The 20,387-nt window shown below is 42.1% G+C and overlaps 1 protein-coding gene across 3 annotated transcripts in view; it reads right to left on the reverse strand.

Annotated features, from left to right (window-relative positions):
• Positions 1–256: 256 nt before the first annotated feature.
• PRKCA (protein kinase C alpha) overlaps positions 257–20,387 on the reverse strand; it is a 193,245-nt gene continuing 173,114 nt past the window's right edge. For 2 of the 3 annotated variants that reach the window (XM_082212493.1, XM_082212492.1), the window contains 8 exons: positions 18,742–18,915; positions 16,033–16,124; positions 15,096–15,158; positions 14,086–14,224; positions 11,765–11,845; positions 9,349–9,456; positions 5,954–6,094; positions 257–2,370 (listed from right to left, as the gene is read on the reverse strand). In XM_082212493.1, coding sequence (XP_082068619.1) covers positions 2,206–2,370; positions 5,954–6,094; positions 9,349–9,456; positions 11,765–11,845; positions 14,086–14,224; positions 15,096–15,158; positions 16,033–16,124; positions 18,742–18,915 — 963 coding nt within the window. In that variant the 3' untranslated portion in view covers positions 257–2,205. The other variant, XM_082212494.1, reaches the window with a different exon arrangement.

Here is a 20,387-nt window from a genome sequence, read left to right on the forward strand (position 1 = left end):
GACAAGATTCTGGCACTGGAGCGCATATTCAGCATCTAGGTTTGCAAATATTAAAAGGGGGAATGTTAACAAATGGAGAGGAGTGTACCATACCGCATGCCGAAAGTGCAAATCAAATACAAACTGATTTTTAAAATCAACATATTCTAATAATAATAATAAAATAAGGTGGGGGAGAGCTTAAGCAATTTAAAACATGGGGGCTGGAACTCTAGAGGAAGCATCTATCAACTATAGCAATGGCCTATTATTATTTTCCTGTTTAGAAAAACTAATTGATGTGTAATAGCCACTCAACTTCAACCATGTCTCAAAGAGGATATGAACATGTTCTGAGCATGCAGTCACTTCTTTTCAATTTTTTTCTGTTCCAGTCCTCTTTTCCCATACACATGAAAGCTGCTCTTAAAACTGCCAGCGATCAAAATGTCTTTTAGGGATTTGGTGCAAAGGGAAACCTTGGGTGAGGTGGGTAGAGAAATTATCTACATGCACCAACAGAATTTTTCTTCAGCAGCCTGGGGGCTCAGAGGGCAGTGGTTAAAAGTTTTTTTGATGGCGGTCAGAGCCTTGCAGAAAAGCTGCAGGTGGCTGTTATAATTTAGCATTAGGCCTACGTAAGAACAAGGCATAGATTTCCCTAAACTATCCACGTTATGCAGAACTTAAAAAAAACAAAACACACCTCCAAAACTAGTAATAATAAAACATTAAGCTAAATCTAAATAAAGAGTCATCCGGAACAATAACCTTCACAAAGATAGCACAGCTGTGTCTTATAAAAAATGTATATATCTTCTTCATACTTGATAACAATCATCCGTAATATAGATTCACTTAATGCTTATTATTAAACATGCAAAATTCATTGCATGATGCATATGCAAAAATGTATTCAACGTCTTTAGCCAGGACAACTGCAGCCAAAGACAACATCTTCAGCTGCTTTTCAATTCTCGTTTTGTTTTTCTGTGGCTCCAGGGCTCTTAAACCATGTAAAATACTGAGGGAAGGGATTCATCTAATGAGCCCCATCCACAGAAGTCCTGTGCAAGGACTTCTCCTTGTGCCTAGAGATCCCCCCAGAACAGCCCGTGGGGAGAAGAGAGGGTGATCGTTCTGTCTGGCAAGCTGAAATGCTTTTACGGACGGAACTTTAATCCTAACACAATGTTGAATTCCACCCTAAGCTTTTAATTTTTAAAAACCTTACTTTTATTGGGAAAAGCAGGGACTGACTCTGAATTCTACATTTCTATTATTCGCTGTACAAACACCTTCCTATCATGCACTTTGCTAAATAAATAAGTATAAACTGGGGACTTGGGGCTTTGCAGGTTTGTCTCAGAGCCAAGCTAAGAGACAATTTTTAGAACACAGTATTAGAACTTGGCTTAATGATAAACGTTGAGTAGTGGCGAAAATTAAGCAGTACAAATGGCACCCTGGATCACAGTGTAATCTCATGGAGATTAAAGTTAATACACATTATCAGCATGATGCAGTTTTACCTTTGAGATAGTTCATCATAGGTTCAGTTAATAGTAATCTTACGTATCTTATCTTTTCCATTTCATATTTTCATACGTTTGCCGCTACTTTGATCAACTGATTTTACAAAGATCTCATGGATCTGATTTGTTCATTTGTTTGCTGTAATAGGTATACATGCTCAATTTTTAACATTGAAGCATTTCCCCCCACTCTCTGCTCTTGTTTTCTCTCTGTTTCAATTATTTTACATTTCCGGGCCTATTACCCAGCCATTCATCCTGTCATGTGACACCAAGCAGACCAAAGAAAGACCTGGTCCCACAGGGTTCTACATGCAATAATTCAGATTTGCTTATTATGATTATTCCCCGCCCCCCAGTCTACATGATACTCTTAATTAACCCCCTGAAAGGAAAGAATCCCAGAGGTGCAGGGTACAATGGGAAACAACAGAAGTTATAAAAAAATAATAATGACAAAGGCTAGCTTCGTAAGAGTAACCTAAAAGCAGCAGTGATTCCTAGATGAATACAATGGGTAGTACGTGGTGATCTCCTGAGACCACACGATCTTTGCTGTAAACCTTGGCATCTTCCCCCGCTTCTTACCCCTACAATTTTCAGACCCAAATGGAATCAACAAGGCAAAGGTCTAAAAACTCCAGGGCTAAGGACAATTTTCCACTGTGTGGCTTCTTCGCGTCTATCGTTTTCATACTGAGCTCTGCAACAGGGGATGTACAAACTGTGGGTTGACATAGGAGAACCCTTCGAAATCTGCTTGGTCTATGTTAGAAATGACCAGCTGATCAGGCGGTGTTAACACTGGCTGTCCTCTGGTAAAGAACTTGTCGAAATTTTCAGCACCCTTGCCGCACTGTAAAGTGGGAAGAAGAAGAAAAATCAATCAGAAAAAGAATCTTGCTGTAAGTTCTGAAGTAATTTAAAACATTGCACCAGGTATGGAGAAGCTGTGGCCCTCCAGATGTTGCTAGACTCCAAGTCCCGCCATGCCTAGGGCCACACTGGCTGGGGCTGATGAGAGTTGAAGTTCAGCAACATCTGAAGGGCCAAAGGTTCCCCACACAGGACTACAGTGTTCTGAAAGTGTGCTAATTGCACTGGACCTCGCAAATTTGTACCATTTCTTTTCGACAGAAGTGATGAATGAAGAGAAGTCTGCATATTGTTTTGTTCCATACAAACAGTTCCAACTATCTTAGGGCATGCATTCAAGTGAAGTAAGTAATAATAAAGCTATTCAACAGTATTAATTCAGTGGTGCTTAGTTTGTTTTTGACTGTTAGTTTGTTAATGTCGTTAATACTGCCTTGTGGGTTATGAGTGCCATAGTGCATCGTGATTCGTGTGAGCGAAAAGTAGCCTAGAAATATAATACATGAAATGAAACAAAGCAAGGATTCCAGTTGTTGTGGTGGCACTTTGCATCATCAGCACTTTAGTGCTCATTACAGTTAAATAATCTGTAATAATTCAGATCTTACATGAGCATTTGTTCATGAGAATCTAGGAGTGGTCAGGGCAGCCTATGAATTTTTAGTTTTTGTACTGATTCCCCCCTGCAAGCTAGTTTACAACCCAGTCTATTGTTGCTATAACTGAAAAGAAGAGCTGCACGAGTTTTAATGTTAAGTATTCTTTTCTTTCTTTCTTGAAGGATGTATGTACTCAGACTCTAGACAGCTGTAAAATAAAGATGAAAAACCAAGGGAAATGGGGTGTGGGGGTGTGTCCAAATGCCACAAGCAGCTTTTGAAAGGGACGTGGCAGGCAATTTTGTCGCTGGCATATTCCATCAGACAACAGCCATAGGAAAACGCTTCCAACAGTTGCACTAAAAAAAAAAGAGTTACTGGATCAGGAGTAGCCAACAAGGTGCTCCTAAGATGTTTTGGACTACAACTCCTATCAGCCCCAGCTAGCATGGCCACTTGTCAAGAATGATCGGAGCTGTAGTCCACAACATTAGAAGAGAACTGTGTGGGCAAACTCAACATTTGATTTGGATTTTTCCTCTTAAAAATCATGAAATGCTACTGCAATTACCACAAATGTCCAATATATGTACTTCACATGAGCTCCTAAATGACTGTTCTCGAGTGAAAGGCAGAAGTTTTAATACATGCTGCAATTTAATTAAGGACTAATATATTAGCTACCCAGATTCTTCCTTATTTCAGATTATCTGAGCGACATATAAAATAGTCCCACAACAGAATATCATGGGTAATCATTTATGCAATGAAATAACTAAGAAGGCTTGAGGAACATGCCTCAGGTATATGGTACAGATGGCCAGAAAAAATCTCACACATACAGACATAGATATCTGATGGTCATGAAGTGTTAAAAAAATTCATCACAATCATAGCTCTTGAGCCAGAGAAACATAGTCTGGAATTGTGCACATGTAACTCCTTGGTCAGATAATTGACAATAGCATTTATCAAGGACTCAGGTGGAGGAATAAATTCATCTCCCCACACCACCTCATAACCAACTGTTGACTGGTGTAATATGACTCCAGTCCTGTGAACCAGAAGTATATATAGAAATATACATAGAATCATAGAATTGGAAGTGACTCTGAGAATGATCTAGTCCAATGCAGAAATATGCAGCTGTCCCATATGGGGATCAAACCTGCAACCTTGGTCTTATCAAAACCCTGCTCTAACCAACTGAGCTATCCTCTTTCTTGCTTGACCTTCTGAACTGGAGAGCATGAGATGACTCCTCCTCCAGCCTTTTGCTCACGTGATCCTGCCTGACCAGTGAAAGGGAAGATTTGGGGAGGAAATGCGTAGATAATATCTACAAGGCTCATAATTCAGTTAGTAGTATGTGTGCAGGAGCCTGCTTCTGTAGATGTATGCCTAACAGGATTGGGAGCAATAATTAGTCAAGGAACTCCCATTTCATCTGCAGCAGCTAAACTGTAGAATAGCACGAGTAATAATGTCCTGCTAGCTGCTCAGCCCCCTCCCATGTATTTAACCTCGGTTTTTGCTTCAGCATCCTGAAGCTCAAATGCTTACACTGCTATTAGAGAGGCACAAGTTCTATATTACATTCTTTAAAATCTCAACATTATGTGGCCATGGCTATGACTCATAATTGCCCTACAGTGGGATTTGTCATTAGTCTGTCACTATTCTGCCAACATGCACCACCTTAATGTCTGGTTTGCTATAAATGGGAAAGTGTTTCAAATGATACACTCTTACCCTTTTGCTGAGTGTGTGTGTGTGTGTGTGTGTGTGTGTGTGTGTGTGTGTTTTAAAACCAAGCAACGCTGTGACAATCACAAAGGCCTTTAGCTTGGTGGGTCTTTTGGTGGCATTCCAGCCCACAAACCAAAAATAGACGTTTTAGAGAATACTCTTTCCAGGTCCCCAGTTTATTCTGTACTAAGCAGCATGTGACTGCAATTAATTGTTCCATCAAATGTAATGTTCATAAACTATGAAGCATTTCAAAGCCTTCAGCTGCCCACACCAAAGCTGAAAAACAGCTTTCCATTATCTAAGTACGCATAGCAAGCATTACCAAACAAATTAAAAGGTATTACTGTTATTTCAACTGACATGGCATGGAGAGCCAAAGTTTTGGGTGGTTGGGTGTGGTTTTTTTTTGTGAAAAAGGAAATGAAATACAAAATTCAAGAAATAGTAATGAAACTGCTGAATTCCCATGAGGTGAAAAACCAGCACTACCCTACTCTGTGATATGCTGCTGCTGCTTATTATGATTATTAATATCAATGTTCCAGCACACATGGAATTAAAAAACCACAGGTATTCCAAATTGGGATTTTCACTCAGAGAAGTGAAGAAGCGATAAGCTGGAAGGGCAAAAGTATAAGTGCAAGGGAAGGGAACAATGAGAAAAATGCAGACTGTATAAGACTGTCACTCCACTGAGCTACCATTGAAACTGACATGCTTCACACACTTCACAGTGACTGGATCCAATTGTATCTATCAACTTCAGCTGCTACTTTAGTTTTAAGTGCTAAAAACAGGTGGCTGATATAAAAACAGATTACAGGGTACCTGCCTACTCCATTGACTGATGTGAGTATATTCTCACTCCATGCTCAAAAGTGTAAGGGCTAATGTGCTTGATGTTTAATCTTAGAATGATGTAGTGCCATTTCTGGCTTCTGTTTTATGCTGCAAAGGCTACATGAGTTATTCTATTGTTCTCTTTGCTGCTTCAGTCTTGAGCATATTTCAGCATACATATAAAACTTGTTATGATCATTGAGATAATTTGGATTGAAAATGTGCATTTCAGGAAGCTCAATGGTTGTTTTTTTGTAGTCTGTGTACTTAAATTATGAAAAACAAAACAAGTTTTAAATATTTCTTTTTTAAAAAACAACAACTCCAGAAACAGTTCATTGGGGAAAGGAAGTGTTTGTTTGTGTCACTTACCACTTTAGGTTTGAATGGAGGCTGGATCTCTCGGTTTTCCAGTCTCTCCCAGTCAATTCTCCTGAAGAAGGCATGCTCTCGGATGTCTCTCTCCCCCTCAGGCCCACAGCCAAGACGCTTTCCAGGATGTTTAGTCATTAGCTGGAAATCAAGCACAAAACTAATGAAAAGAGGTTTCCAGAATGGGAGCAACAAAGTAGAGCTGTGCCTGGGAATAGGATATTTGAAAATGTCCTTTAATTGTTGCAAACCTGGTTATGTTTTTATCTCTGGAAAAAGCCTTTACTTTGTTGTCTTTTTTAAACAAGCCAATTAAACTTGATAAATTCCATTATGCTGAAACTGTAAGAAATGTAATTTACCCTTTATCTTTTGGGCACACTCTAGCCATCCCATTGGCCTGGCTCACGCATCATGTTAAGCCAAATACTGGCTCGTTGGGAGAAGATTGTGGCCTCTTTACTCCTCCTTGGACACTGTGCTGCTGCACCAAACCAAGCTAGGTCACGCCGTGGCTTAGCATGTCACCTGAACCTCAGCTCCTGGACAACCCAAGAGATGTAAAACCAAGAGCAAGTCTTGGTTATACCTTGTTGTTAGAGCCATGGTTTGACAACATGCTAAGCCCAAACCATTGGCATGGCAGGAAAAGGACCAGGGTGACACAAAGCAGCCACAATCTCTCACCTGGGAGCCCACAAGCTTGCATTAAGCCAGAGTTTGGCTTAGCATGACATGCAAACCAGGCCACTATGCGATTTAACCCAGTGGCAACAAGTATGCCTCTTTTTCGTTTGTATATTTACTACTTATCTGATCAATACCATCTGCGTGGAGGAAGCATGATCTTGGAAAAGGAGAAAGCCCTTATATTTGTAACTTGAATGGCTCTCTTAAAAAGGAGGGCAAATGGATAGTTGCAGGGAGTACGGTTTCAATGAATTCTGTGGTCTGTCTACCGGCTTCAACACCTCAGCGATTTCTTTAATGTTCATTTCTAGTTATGTGTTCAACATGAATAAATGCGGAGTTAGAATAAGCAGAAATCAAAACAATTCAAACTTTGAAACAGACAGCAAAAAACCCCTACAAGTCACTTTCAAGGATGCACCATTTTTGACAGGATAGCAACTTATATACAGTATAGGAATGTGTGAATTAGGTCTAATTTTGTGTGATTTTTAAATGCTTCCTTTGTATTCTTTGCTTATCGGTATGCCACCCTGGGTACTTAAGAGAGGAAGAGGGCAGGGTAGATTAATGTCTCCATTCACTTCTGCAGCATCTCCTTATTAAGACCCCTAAAGTCAATAAAGCAGACCTGTTTTTCTGTAACACTTAAAGTGTCTTATAGGGGAATCCTAAGACCACTGGGACGCGGGTAGCACTGTGGTCTAAACCACTGAGCCTAGGGCTTGCTGATCGGAAGGTCGGCGGTTTGAATCCCCACGACAGGGTGAGCCCCTGTTGCTCAGTCCCTGCTCCTGCCAACCTAGCAGTTTGAAAGCACGTCAAAGTGCAAGTAGATCAATAGCTACCACTCCGACGGGAAGGTAAATGCCGTTTCTGTGCACTGCTCTGGTTTCGCCAGAAGCGGCTTAGTCATGATGGTCACATGACCCGGAAAAACTGTCTGCGGACAAACGTTGGTTCCCTTGGCCAGTAAAGCGAGATGAGCGGCATAACCCCAGAGTCATTTGCAACTGGACCTAACAGTCAGGGGTACCTTTACCTTTAAGCCCACTTACCAAAGCTACATAGGACTTCTTAATATGCATGCTTAGGACTGCACTGTTAATTGCAGAGTTTCTGAATCTTTGCACACAAGCCAAATGCAGATTATCACTTTGTCACAATTACAAAATGAAAAGAAGGACTGTGCGGGTTGAGCACCAGAGATCTAAAGAAATAGCAGGCTTGTTTCTGGATATAAAATAACTAGAGCACATCTAAAGCATTTGTTTGAGGAGCAGCTGGCTCCAGAAATGTTTTCTTATCATAAGTACGGTATGTCTTCCCCCTAATCTACGGTGAAATAAACTTCTCTGTTAGGAACAGGTGCATAACTGCTCTCCTGCTGACGGATCAGGTTGAATTGCTAGGAAGAAGAAGGAAAATCCATCTGTATTTCAGAAAAGATTTTTGCATCAGGGAGTAAATAAGCTGTTTCTGCCCCCCTTAATTTATGGACAGTATGCCCTCCTAAAAGCATGAATTGAAGCAGATATTGCCGTGGGAGGTGTCTGCTCAATTTGCAAGACACGATGCATATGCCACCTAGCGGTGCAGGTGAGCAATAAATGAAGCTCCTTTGTTAGATTTCTTACGCACCCTTTACCATAAGGTCCTAGGGCAGTGACCTTTTGTGGCTGCACAACTGGAAATTAATTTCAAGGGTGGACAGAAGATAAACTTAAAGACAAAGAAAGATGTGACCATTTTCTTCTACGGAGGAAGGCAGCCTTCTACGAGCGAAGCAGCCTTCAGAATACTCAGGAATGCAAGTAAACAATTCAAACACAAAATTCTTTCTGTATTAACAGAACAAGGAAGTTTTGGTTCAGAAGTGTCTAGTGAACAACCAAAGGACCTAATGATTTTTTTAATTATTATTAACAGAGCTTAATAAAATGTTTAGTAATGATATTAGTGGTATCATCATCATCCTGAAAACAGAGAGAAATACCACAAGCAACTCCCTCCCCCTAAAGCAACTTTCCCAAACCTGGTGCCCCACAAAGGACTTCCACATGTGTAGGTCAGAACATTTAGAGGGCAACCAGGTTGCGGCAGGGTGCCCGAAAGTATAGCAGCCATTTGTACTCTGAAGGGATGAAACAAAAACCAAACTAAACAAAGAACAGGAAGAATGCAGACCCAAGGAGCACAAAATCAAATTTTAGAATCCTCCCTGAGATATTGAGCATCTCCTTTACATTCAAGCACCTTAAGGATAGAAAAATTACTTTATATCACCACCAGCTTCTATCTTTAGAACCAGTGCAAGATCTGGGAGCTCCCTCTTCAGTTTCTAATACCTATGAAATTGAATTTGTGCCTCCTAGGTTCTACGAAACTGTGTGGCTATGAAAGGGACCTCCAGGAATAACCAGGTTGCAGTTGAATCCGATGAGATGGGAAACATTAAAGCAGAAACTTATGGGAAAGGCAGAAGTTCCAATATATTCATTAGTATGAACAGGCAAAACCACCTGAACCATGGAGTACCTCCAAGTATAAAGCCATTACACGTGGCTGATGGTGCATCTCAAACCACTATAGCTTGTTTGTTTATTTAAATAAAGCACAGAAAATAGTAAAATCAATAATCTCAACAGTAAAATACAGTATATAACCCGAACAGCAAAATAGATCATTGCAGCAAACTTTCTTACCCCCTTGCAAATGGACACAGCTTCTTTGGACATTGCTTTGGGGTACGAAACATTATGTTCCATTATTGATTGAAAGAGCTCGTCTTCATCTTCACCATCAAATGGAGGCTGTTAAAATGTGGAGTAATTGTTAGATTAAATGTTAAATGGGTAATTCAGAGTTAATGTCAACACAGAATATTTACCCAAACGCAGATTAATCTATTGAGCATAGGTCAGCCTTCCCCAACTTGTTGCTCTCCATATGTTTTGGACTCCAATTCCCATCTTCCCCAGCTAGCATTGCCAATGGTCAGGGATGATGGGAGATGGAGTCTAAAACATCTGGGAGGCACCAGATGGAGGAAGGCAGTTTTAATTACCTTCATGTGAATATCTATGCTGTTAGGTGCCTTGGTCACAATTTTATGGAAAGGTGAGATACATTTAATAACAAAAATGTGGCCAAGGTCAACCCTGAAGTATGAGATAATGCGCTATTCTGTGCACACTACTGTGTGACAGCTATACATTGCTAAGGCTTTGCTTCTACTCCACCGAACAAAGGAGCAGCCAGCGCTGTTGTCCTAGAGAGGCAAACAGGGCAGCAGACCAGCCTCAGTGAACATATGCCTTCCGATTCCTCTCCCTGAGTGCCACAAAACCCCGCCATTTATGCTGCTTCTGGCATCCATTTCATAGCATTATATTTGCATACACTTTCCAATTTAAAGTATCAGGGATGGAACAAGAGCATGTAAAAGCTTGAGTTTCTTCCCCGCCCCCAGCAGTTTTTTGGAAGAGAGGCAGAAGCAGCAAGATCTGTTCTCATCCCCAAAACAGCTTTAAAGACACCTAACTGTCTGTGCCTAATCTACCTGAATTTGGAAGGCTTTGTCCCCTCAGAAGTGTCTGCTATGCCTACAAATGTATTCCAATTCTGACAAACAAAACGTTACAGCGGTTTATTTATTTTCCCATTATAATCAATGGAGAGACATTATAATCAAGGGAGAGAAACAAAGTAACAGTGTTTACAGAGCAAAGGTGTTGTCTGAAGCACTCCAAGGTCCACAGGCCTTCTATATGAAGCACCCAATCAGGATCTGAAGATTTTTGTTTGTGTGCACACCTCAAGTTTAGATGTTCAAATCTTGGCTTAATAAATCAAGATATGAGTGAGCTTACTTATTTTGCTCCTTCCTCTGCACAAGCTGGGAAACAAATCAGGAGGACACAGTTAGATACAGCTTTCTTTAATATCCAGACTGAAAACCACAGTTAATGGCTTCCATACAAACCAGATTAGGAAGACAAGTTCCATGGGTTTATGTTGTGGATGGTTTGGATGGTATTAACCATAGCTTCCTGGCTTGTTTCCATGCTCACATGAAGGGAGGAGCAAAAGGACTCTATCCAGGTACATAAAACTCATTCATACTTCAGCTTACTAAACCAAAATTTGATCATCCGAATGAGGCTTTAGTTTGTGCTGCATTACATAAGGGAAGGGACGTGGGTGGCGCTGTGGGTTAAACCACAGAGCCTAGGACTTGCCGATCAGAAGGTCAGCGGTTCGAATCCCCACGATGGGGTGAGCTCCCATTGCTCGGTCCCTGCTCCTGCCAACCAAGCAGTTTGAAAGCACGTCAAAGTGCAAGTAGATAAATAGGTACCGCTCTGGCGGGAAGGTAAACAGCGTTTCCGTGTGCTGCTCTGGTTCGCCAGAAGTGGCTTAGTCATGCTGGCCACATGATCTGGAAGCTGTACGCCAGCTCCTTCGGCCAATAAAGCGAGATGAGCACCGCAACCCCAGAGTCGGCCACGACTGGACCTAATGGTCAGGGGTCCCTTTACCTTTACATTTACATTTACATAAGGGAAGGTGACAAACTATTTTCAATCTGAAAGTGGCCGATGAATCCCCAGAAATCCCTAAGTATTGGAGACAAAAGAAGCAGAACTATATAACTATAAACTGAACTTTATGTGCAGTTTTGCTCCTTCCCTCCCAGCGATGGAAAAGCACAGCTTTCAATGGGAAGGCTAGCTCTTAATGGGTTACTGGATCACCTCTTCCATGAGCCAGCAGAACGAAATTAAACCTAACTGATATGTTGCCTTCAACCGAACTCGGCCACTCTGTGTTTGCATTTCTCATTACATACTTAAACGCTATCAGTTTGTGTGCACACAGGAACAGGTTGGTTATTAAGGCTGATGAGCTGTTAGCTATGCAGACAATGTGCATATTATAATCTCGTGACTTGATTTAACTTTCATAGAGCGTTGGGGGGGAAATATGGATTGAACCGACTGAATCTAACAACCCTGCTGTTAATTTCTCTACTAATAAGGCATCTTTCACATTAGTCATTCACCTGGCATCAATGCTCACTCATTGAAGTATTAAATGCAGAAGCACAAACATCCTTACCTGACCAGCTAGCATCTCGTATAACAGTACGCCATAGGCCCACCAGTCGACTGACCTTCCATATGGCTGATAGGCAATAATCTGTGAATTGTAAATGAAGAAACATATGTTTTAAGGTTGATTTTATTATTTTTTAATCAAACATCTAACTGAAATATTCTGTAGAAATAATTTTATAAACAAAATCAAGATAATGGAAAAATACGGAAGTCATGCTACGGAGGGACACAGTTGGAACAATTGGTTGATTCAGCTTCATGTAATTAACATTTATAGCTCCATGCAGTTCACAGGAACAGCTACAGGCAGGCCCATGCAGAACAGGGAGTAGCCAGGTACACTTGCCACAGGCCTCAGAGGGCTGAGCCAGCCGGAGGGTGGGGAGACCCGCCAGATTTATGTTGGCATGCCAAGAACAAGACTCCCACTCCAGGCCTCAGACAACCTCTGCATGGGCCTGGCTACAAGCATCTGTAATTGTGGCAAACTGAAAAGGGCAAGAAATGGCCACAGTGTGCAATCATGGGTTGACAGCCATGGTTTGCATGAAGTTTTAAAGCTGCAACAAGCAAACCATGGTTAAGACAATATTCTCAACTCTCCAGTCTCTATGTTTGTTAAGGGGAGAAACTGATGTTGACAGTATCTTCCTATGAATCAACTCCAGAGGGAAGGCAAGGTAAAACATTCTGATTTTAGCAGGGGCTAAGGAAACAAATCATAGTGAGTGCTAACCAGAATTAAGGGTATGTTTGCACTTAATGCTAAACCATGGCTCAGCAGCACATAGATGTTTCTCAGTAAGCCAACTTCGAATCAGGAGTTATGAAGCTAGCTTGTTTAACCATTGCTTGTTTCAAACCAATATTACATGTTTGTACACAAGCTATGCAGAAGTCAGTATTCTGGCCACAGGGGAGAAAGAGGGAGTGTGCAAGTCCGACACTTCACTTGGGTTTGCTGAGGCTTGTACACATAACACCTGTTTAAGCATTATGTGTAAACCTACCCTAAGTACTGTATCTGCACAAGGACTACTGAACATCAGTTATTTGTTTGGTGAAGTAGTTGAGTATGTTAAACAAGGTGTTTCAGTGGAAATTCACATTGCAGACCAGATCTATTACATGCTACTTCAAAAATAAATATTAGTAAACACTGGTTTTAATGGAAGAGACCAAGATCCTTTTGCTCTGCTGTAGTAACAGAACTTCATAGCAAGTCAACACTAACATTGAAGCAATTATTGCTTTATTCTGAGTCTTTAAAGGCATTTTTTTAAAATCTGCAAACCCTAGTTAAATACATACTAGTTGAATCATCAATTGAATTCTATTCCATTTCAATTTCTACAGTATAAATAAAATGCAGGAAGGCAGCCTTACTGTGCTAATGCATGCCACATAAAATGAGAGTGGAAACTGTGTTCACACTTAACAAACAGGTGCTGTCTGAGGCACTAATTGGGAGAATGTGTACTTCAAAGACATAAGTAATTGGGAAGCTGAATTAATCCCTTTCATGATATAAAAGGAAAGTGAGCAGAAAGGTGAGAGCCAAATAAAAAAAACCATTCAGCTCACTTGCTTCACTGACAGAGAAGATGTCTAGATACACAAAATATGAATATATATTAATTCAAGTAAGGATTTATTTGCCTGTAAATAACAAGCCAGTCCTAACTGACACTAATTCAAGATATAACTGTGTGGTAAATTCAGACTTTACTCTTATGGCTGTATAACCTATAAAACTCAAAGAAACTGGCTGTGTCAATGATTTCCTTTTGGATAAATGCAGTTGGGTAGCACTGGGCCTAAGAGACAAATTAACTGCTTGGCAAAGTTTTCCTTCACTGTACTTCATTTGTCCATCCTATTTGGGCTTGCAGTGCTTCAGGAAGGCCCAGGAGGGTGTGGTTTTCCCCAGTTTGTCACTATGCACTGCTATGTACTGAAGTTATCACCCTGGGCCAGCAGGGGGATACTGTAGATAGTTATGCAAATAAGGGATCGAAAGTGACGTTCAGTGATTGGATAGTTTTAGCAAGTTGTTACAGTAACGTTGTACTGGAGCTCTATATAAGCAGGCTGACTGAACCCTTCAGTTCAGTTCTGTCCTGGCCTGTGAATAAACAAGAGCTGTTTGGAGAATCACTGTGTCGTCTGATATGTTCACCCACAACCTAACATGCACCATTTTTATCATCATGTGATTATCAGTGAAAGGAATCTGGTACTGGACAGGTTGCTTAAACATGCATTTCATAGTTGCCTTGGGGAAATGGGTGTCTGGTGTTTCACGTCTCAGATAGCAAGTACCTCAGGTGCAATGTAATCGGGAGTCCCACAAAAGGTCCTCGTCGACACTCCATCAGCCATATTCTCCTTGCACATCCCAAAATCTGCAATCTTAATGTGCCCTTCATGATCCAACATTACGTTATCTAATTTCAGATCCCTATGAGAAATCACACAGCAATTAAAAGTCTGAATCCAAACAAGAGGCGGCAATACTCCATGGGCTCCAATGGAAATTTCAATTCCAGTGACACAGGTTCATAGTCTGGGAGTGCTCATGGGTTAGGTGTGAGAATCTCAGGTGCTCAGATACAGTGGTACCTCAGATTAAGTACTTAATTCGTTCCGGAGGTCTGTTCTTAACCTGAAACTGTTCTTAACCTGAAGCACCACTTTAGCTAATGGGGCCTCCTGCTGTTGCCACTCCACCGGAGCACGATTTCTGTTCTCATCCTGAAGCAAAGTTCTTAACCTGAGGTACTATTTCTGGGTTAGCAGAGTCTGTAACCTGAAGCGTATGTAACCTGAAGCGTATGTAACCTGAAGCGTATGTAACCTGAAGCGTATGTAACCCGAGGTACCACTGTACTGTGAAACTCCAAGAACTAACTACTGTAACATGTATTGTACTCTGCCAAAAGTATTCTGCCCTCAAAGGGAGTTCAGAAGTTTCCACTTATGCAGTATGTATACTCTCATTTTGGAAATTGGAATACATTTGTTTCTTCAGTCTGAATTGTGGCAACTGCTGTGGTTATTGATCAGTTTCCAGATACTCAGTTTTATGCTCTAAGGTGGCCAGAATAGACCACATAATCTAACAATTCAGGGTTCAGATTTCCCACTTAGCCATGAAACTCACTAGTTGGGCCTTGGGCCAGTTACCATTTATCAGCCTAACCTATTCCTTCCTGAGAATGCGTGCAGCCAACTTCCTCCCGCCCTCATAACTATTTTTTCGCCGGTGGTGACAAACTTTGTTTTTCTGCAGAGCAAACAAAAGTGTTTCTGGGTGCGACTTGAATACTCACCGATAAATGATTCCTTTTTTATGCAGGAAGAACAGCCCCACTGAAATCTCTGAAGCATAGAACCTGCAAGAAAAGAACACCACATTAGATACAGGAATATGTTTTGGAGCTTCCATTCTGGCACTTGCCAAGCAACTGCTGCCTCTCCCCATTTTAAAAATTGTTCTGGCTTTTTTGGGGTTTGTTTGGCTGTTTGTGTGTGTGTGTGTATGGGAGGCTGCTTGTTGTGGTGGTGGTGGTGGTTGTTTTTGTTGTTGTTGTTGGGCTTTATTACAGCCAGCAAAATAACTCAATGAATGTGTCAAGAAAGGCATGTGTCCTGGAGAGTGTCCTATGGGCCAGATAGAGAGGTCTGCATTTGGGCCTGGGCTTAAGGTTCCAGACCCCCGTTTTATGTCCTTCCTTGCTTTTCTCGATCCCTCAGGTCTCTCTGGCTGGTTACCAGGGGCCTCATCCTGGAGGGGGCTATGTCCCTTTCTCTCCTGAAGGAGAGTTATCGGTACCAGCCCAGAATGTTACACAAAGCTTAAAAGAAATATAATACAACCTGACAAAAGCTGTGTGAACAGGAGATAGCATATGTCATATCAGACGATATCTAATTTTTGTGACTGCCACTGTTGCTTAGCTTGTTTAAGAGTCGCACAGGATACAGAGATCCAAGAAATACATTTCCTTGCCAAATGCTCAGTGACTTAATTACACGAAGATAACGGAAATGACTGGCGCCTAGAATGTAATTGTTCTGAGCAGTTCACAAATCTGCGTAATAGCGACGAGCTTTAGGAAGCCAGAGTTACTGCGTAGGGCTGCCAACGACACACCCTAGTAAAGGGGGCAGGGTGGGGATGGGAAGGAGAGAGGACAAATATAGCCCTAGAACAAAATATTAAATGACAACTCTGATTTGAAAATGAACAGAGAAAGAGACACTCACACGGCTTGAGGCTCCTTGAATTTTCCTACTTGCTGGATATGATACATGAGGTCACCGCCATTCACGTACTCCATGACAAAATATAGGCGATCCTAGCACACAATGTGAAAGCAAAAATATATAGCAGAGACCTGTCACTATGAAATTGTTAAGAGAAATCTTAAGCAGATCTACACTGAACACAAATCTATATAATAATAACACAGCAGCACAGGCAAGGCATGTAACAATAACGTATAGCTATAATAACGTCAATGCTCTTCTGTTCGGTAGACAAACTCATATTGGCTTTTCATAATGATATTTGATTATTGAGCCTGTCACTGGGGGGGGGGGGAGAGAGCCTCACCCCCCAATCATTATTTCTGAGACAAAATAAGAACCAAATAAATTGATATTGCAGTGTTGACTCTAATTTCCCTAAATTTCTGTTTTTTACAGAAAAATAAATGGAACCAGTGCCAGATATAGGGCAGGGTGGGCGGTTCACCCACACAAGGTTCCCAGCTGGGGGAGGGAGATAGAATCCAACTTAGTGTCACATAAGGTAAAGGTAAAGGGAACCTGACCATTAGGTCCAGTTGTGCCTGACTCTGGGGTTGCGGCGCTCATCTCAATTTATTGGCTGAGGGAGCCGGCGTACAGCTTCTGGGTCATGTGGCCAGTATGACTAAGCCGCTTCTGGCAAACCAGAGCAGCGCATGGAAACGCCATTTACTTTCCCGCCAGAGCGGTACCTATTTATCTACTTGCACTTTGACATGCTTTCAAACTGCTAGGTTGGCAGGAGCAGGGACCGAGCAACGGGAGCTCACCCCGTCACGGGGATTCGAACCGCCAACCTTCTGATCGGCAAGTCCTAGGCTCTGTGGTTTAACCCACAGCACCACCCGCGTCTCTTAGTGTCACATAGGTAAGGTAAAGGTACCCCTGCCCGTACGGGCCAGTCTTGACAGACTCTAGGGTTGTGCGCCCATCTCACTCAAGAGGCCGGGGGCCAGCGCTGTCCGGAGACACTTCCGGGTCACGTGGCCAGCGTGACATCGCTGCTCTGGCGAGCCAGAGCCGCACACGGAAACGCCATTTACCTTCCCGCTAGTAAGCGGTACCTATTTATCTACTTGCACCCGAGGGTGCTTTCGAACTGCTAGGTTGGCAGGCGCTGGGACCGAACAACGGGAGCGCACCCCGCTGCGGGGATTTGAACCGCCGACCTTTCGATCGGCAAGCCCTAGGCGCTGAGGCTTTTACCCACAGCGCCACCCGCGTCCCTCTTAGTGTCACATAGAAATGGTTAAATTTACTTCCCAATTACAGAGCTACCCTTATGACTTCTTTTCCTTATGTCTATTAATTGCTTCATCAACAGTCAAACAGTTTGAAGTATATTTAGAACACACTGTACCAGAAACTCATTAATTTAGCATTCCTATTCTAGTTTTTATACATTCGTTTTTATTCCTTTGCCACAGCATCATTAATTTACTGTCCAGTAGCTTATTATTTTTCTTTTTTCTTTTTTTAGAAAAAGAAATTTCTTTTCATTGTTTTGAAGTGGATGCCCCCAGCAAATTTCATTATTTTAATTAATGTGGGCAAATCACAACTTTCAAGATTTATTTTGGGGTTGTGTGATAGAGATATATCTCTTACAAAACTATTTAAATTAAAATTTTAAATAAGCATTACACCACTTTACTGCATATGCTTGCTCAATGACATGTTCAAACCTTTTGTGCAGAAATAGGGCTCCCCTCCCATTCTTAATTCTATAATGCTTATTTCCTTTATTACAGATCCAATTCCATCCGGAAGAATATGGAATGAAATACAGAATGTCAGAATGGAACCGTAATTCGTTCAAGGTTGTTGCTCAGAACAGCATCTGAGAAATTGCTCAGAGAATAAAGTGACAGAGTTCACTGAGGTCTGGTGCATGGTCGCTTGTAAGCTCAGCCTGTGAACTGTCTTCACTGAAAAGCATTATAAAAACTCTGCCTGTGCTATTAGTTCTGGAACAGCCATTTCACACATCCTGATCACCCATTGACACCCATCATGTAATGAGTGTGTGCATGGATGAACTGACTAGTTTTCTTGCGCATCATCAGTTCAAGTTAAACTGAACATGCATGGGAAAGCCAATGATGAGTTTTATAGGTTTGAAAGATCTACTGCAGAGGTTCTAGAGGCAGTCATTTCTAAGCAAAGTTCTTAGTTGTTGCTTAAGGCTTATGTCAGGAAAACACTTGACATATGGCAAGTCTAGTTCAATGACAAAACGAAGAGGATGGGATTCAACCAAATTGTTCCATGCACAGACCAGAGTCTTCTCACACAATGAGGCTTCCGCCTCTCTAATCCCCTGTGCACCCCACATCCCTAAATCTGCTCTGGCTGGTTGGGGAACGACAGAACAGGTCTAGGGTGTGTGGAGGAGGACGGGAAAGTCTTGTTGTGTGAGTGGCCCCTGTTCCATGCATGCATACAACACTTTGTGGTTTGCAGAATTCCACCCAGAGCCTGTATATTCAAAACTCTGGCCTTATTTTAACCATCTGTTAACTAAATTATCATTACCATCTAAATCTCAAAGAGCTAGAGTTTGTTGTGAATGTTACTGAAAGACAGTGCCAAGAGTGGTGACCTTGGCAGACAACTGAATAGTTGTCAGAAGAAATCAGGGTCACCCGTGAACATGTGACGTACCACAGTCTGGAAGCAAGAATGAAGCTGGGTTAGGAAGGGAGGCTTGTCCTGCAAGGCTAGAACTCTCTTTTCAACCATGGTACACTCTACATCATCATCCTGAATCACCACATCCTTTTTCAATATTTTGACTGCGTACAGTTCTTCTGTCCCTTTTCGTTCTGCCAGCATCACCTGCACAAGGAGAGGGTGAAAAATTTGATGGCCACAAGAGACAGGTTATTTCTTATAAAAATCTATAGACAAGCAGCCCTGGTGATTTGTCTCCTGCTCTAAGGAAGTGTAGTCAAATTCTTACTAAAATCTTACTGTCCTACAATGAAGCTATGCTACACAATCAGTTTTGCAAATATATATAAGGAACCGCATCAGCTCTCAACAGCCAATTACATCTCTCAGGAATAGGTATATATTTTTTGATGTAGAGATTACATCTTCTTTTATTAAACACCATTAAAGTAACAGAACAATAGCAGGTTGCTTAGTGGCTAATAGCTGAACTAGAAGACCTTCCTACTCTTGTAAATTCAAATTTTAATCATAAAGTCGCATGGCCATCTCAATAATGGCTCTTATAACCTTAAGGAATGGTCTGCAGCATTTTTAGCCATTAAGCAATTAAAGATGCATCTCATTCAGAAATGAAAAAAAGGGGTTTGAGCTATTATCCTCCTTTCTCAAATGTTGGCAGTGTGGACTCCCATATGCATGCTGTTGAGCTGTTCACTAATGTCAGGGAACTGACCTCAGAGGGAAAGGAGGTGATAGGGCTCCCAGAGACTGGGAGAGACTCAACAGCCAAAGCAGGGACCAGCAGGGGGAGCGCGGGGTCTCTGGAGGAGGATCTCAGGGATACTGAGAGAGATGCAGCAGCGCAGGCAGGAAGCAGGGGGGAGAAAGGGGTGAGAGACACGTCCAGTGAAAATAGTGGGGAGGTGTCAGAAGCAATTGCAGGGAGACCCATGCTTCGTCGGAAGCTGTCACGTCGTGAGTCCAGGAGACGTGTTTCCGTTAAGGAACTTCTTTGTTGGAGGCGTTTCCGCAAACAGCCACTGTCGGACACTAACAGTGACTAGAGCAGACATGTCTGAGGAGCTCTGTCACACACAGAGGTTTGTGGGGCCGCACAAACTCTGAAGGGGCACCATTTTAAGCACAAGCAGCTAATCATCCCCTAATAGCAGTCCGACAGTCTCTGTACGCTGCCTGTGCAGGAGAAAGCATCATGAGCGACCCAGCCGGAGCAGGGGGAGGAGCTGATCCAAGCTTGGAAGAAAGATGCCGAGCATTGGAGGTCCAACTGGCGCTGCAGACGGCGAGGCTCGAGGAGAGGAGGGCTCAAGATGCAGACAAGAAGGGGAGAACCACTCAGTTCCCCAGAAAGGTACCAGGATTGGTGCAGAAGTTTGGGGGGGACCCCAAGGATTACCATGCCTTTAGGACTGAAATGCAATATGCCCTGAATGTCCAGTTTGATGAGTTCCCTGATGAGGAATCTCGAGTTGCTTTTGTAATTGGGCATCTTGAGAAGGGCGCGCGAGACTGGGTTCGACCCCTGATGGCAACGCACAACGATATCCTAAAGGACACTATGAAATTTTTTCGGGCAATGGATATCATGTTTTCCAGCGACGTTGAGGAAGGGG

Source organism: Podarcis vaucheri (assembly GCF_965113315.1).
Source record: "Podarcis vaucheri genome assembly, chromosome: 2".
NCBI classification, from domain to species: Eukaryota; Metazoa; Chordata; class Lepidosauria; order Squamata; family Lacertidae; genus Podarcis; species Podarcis vaucheri.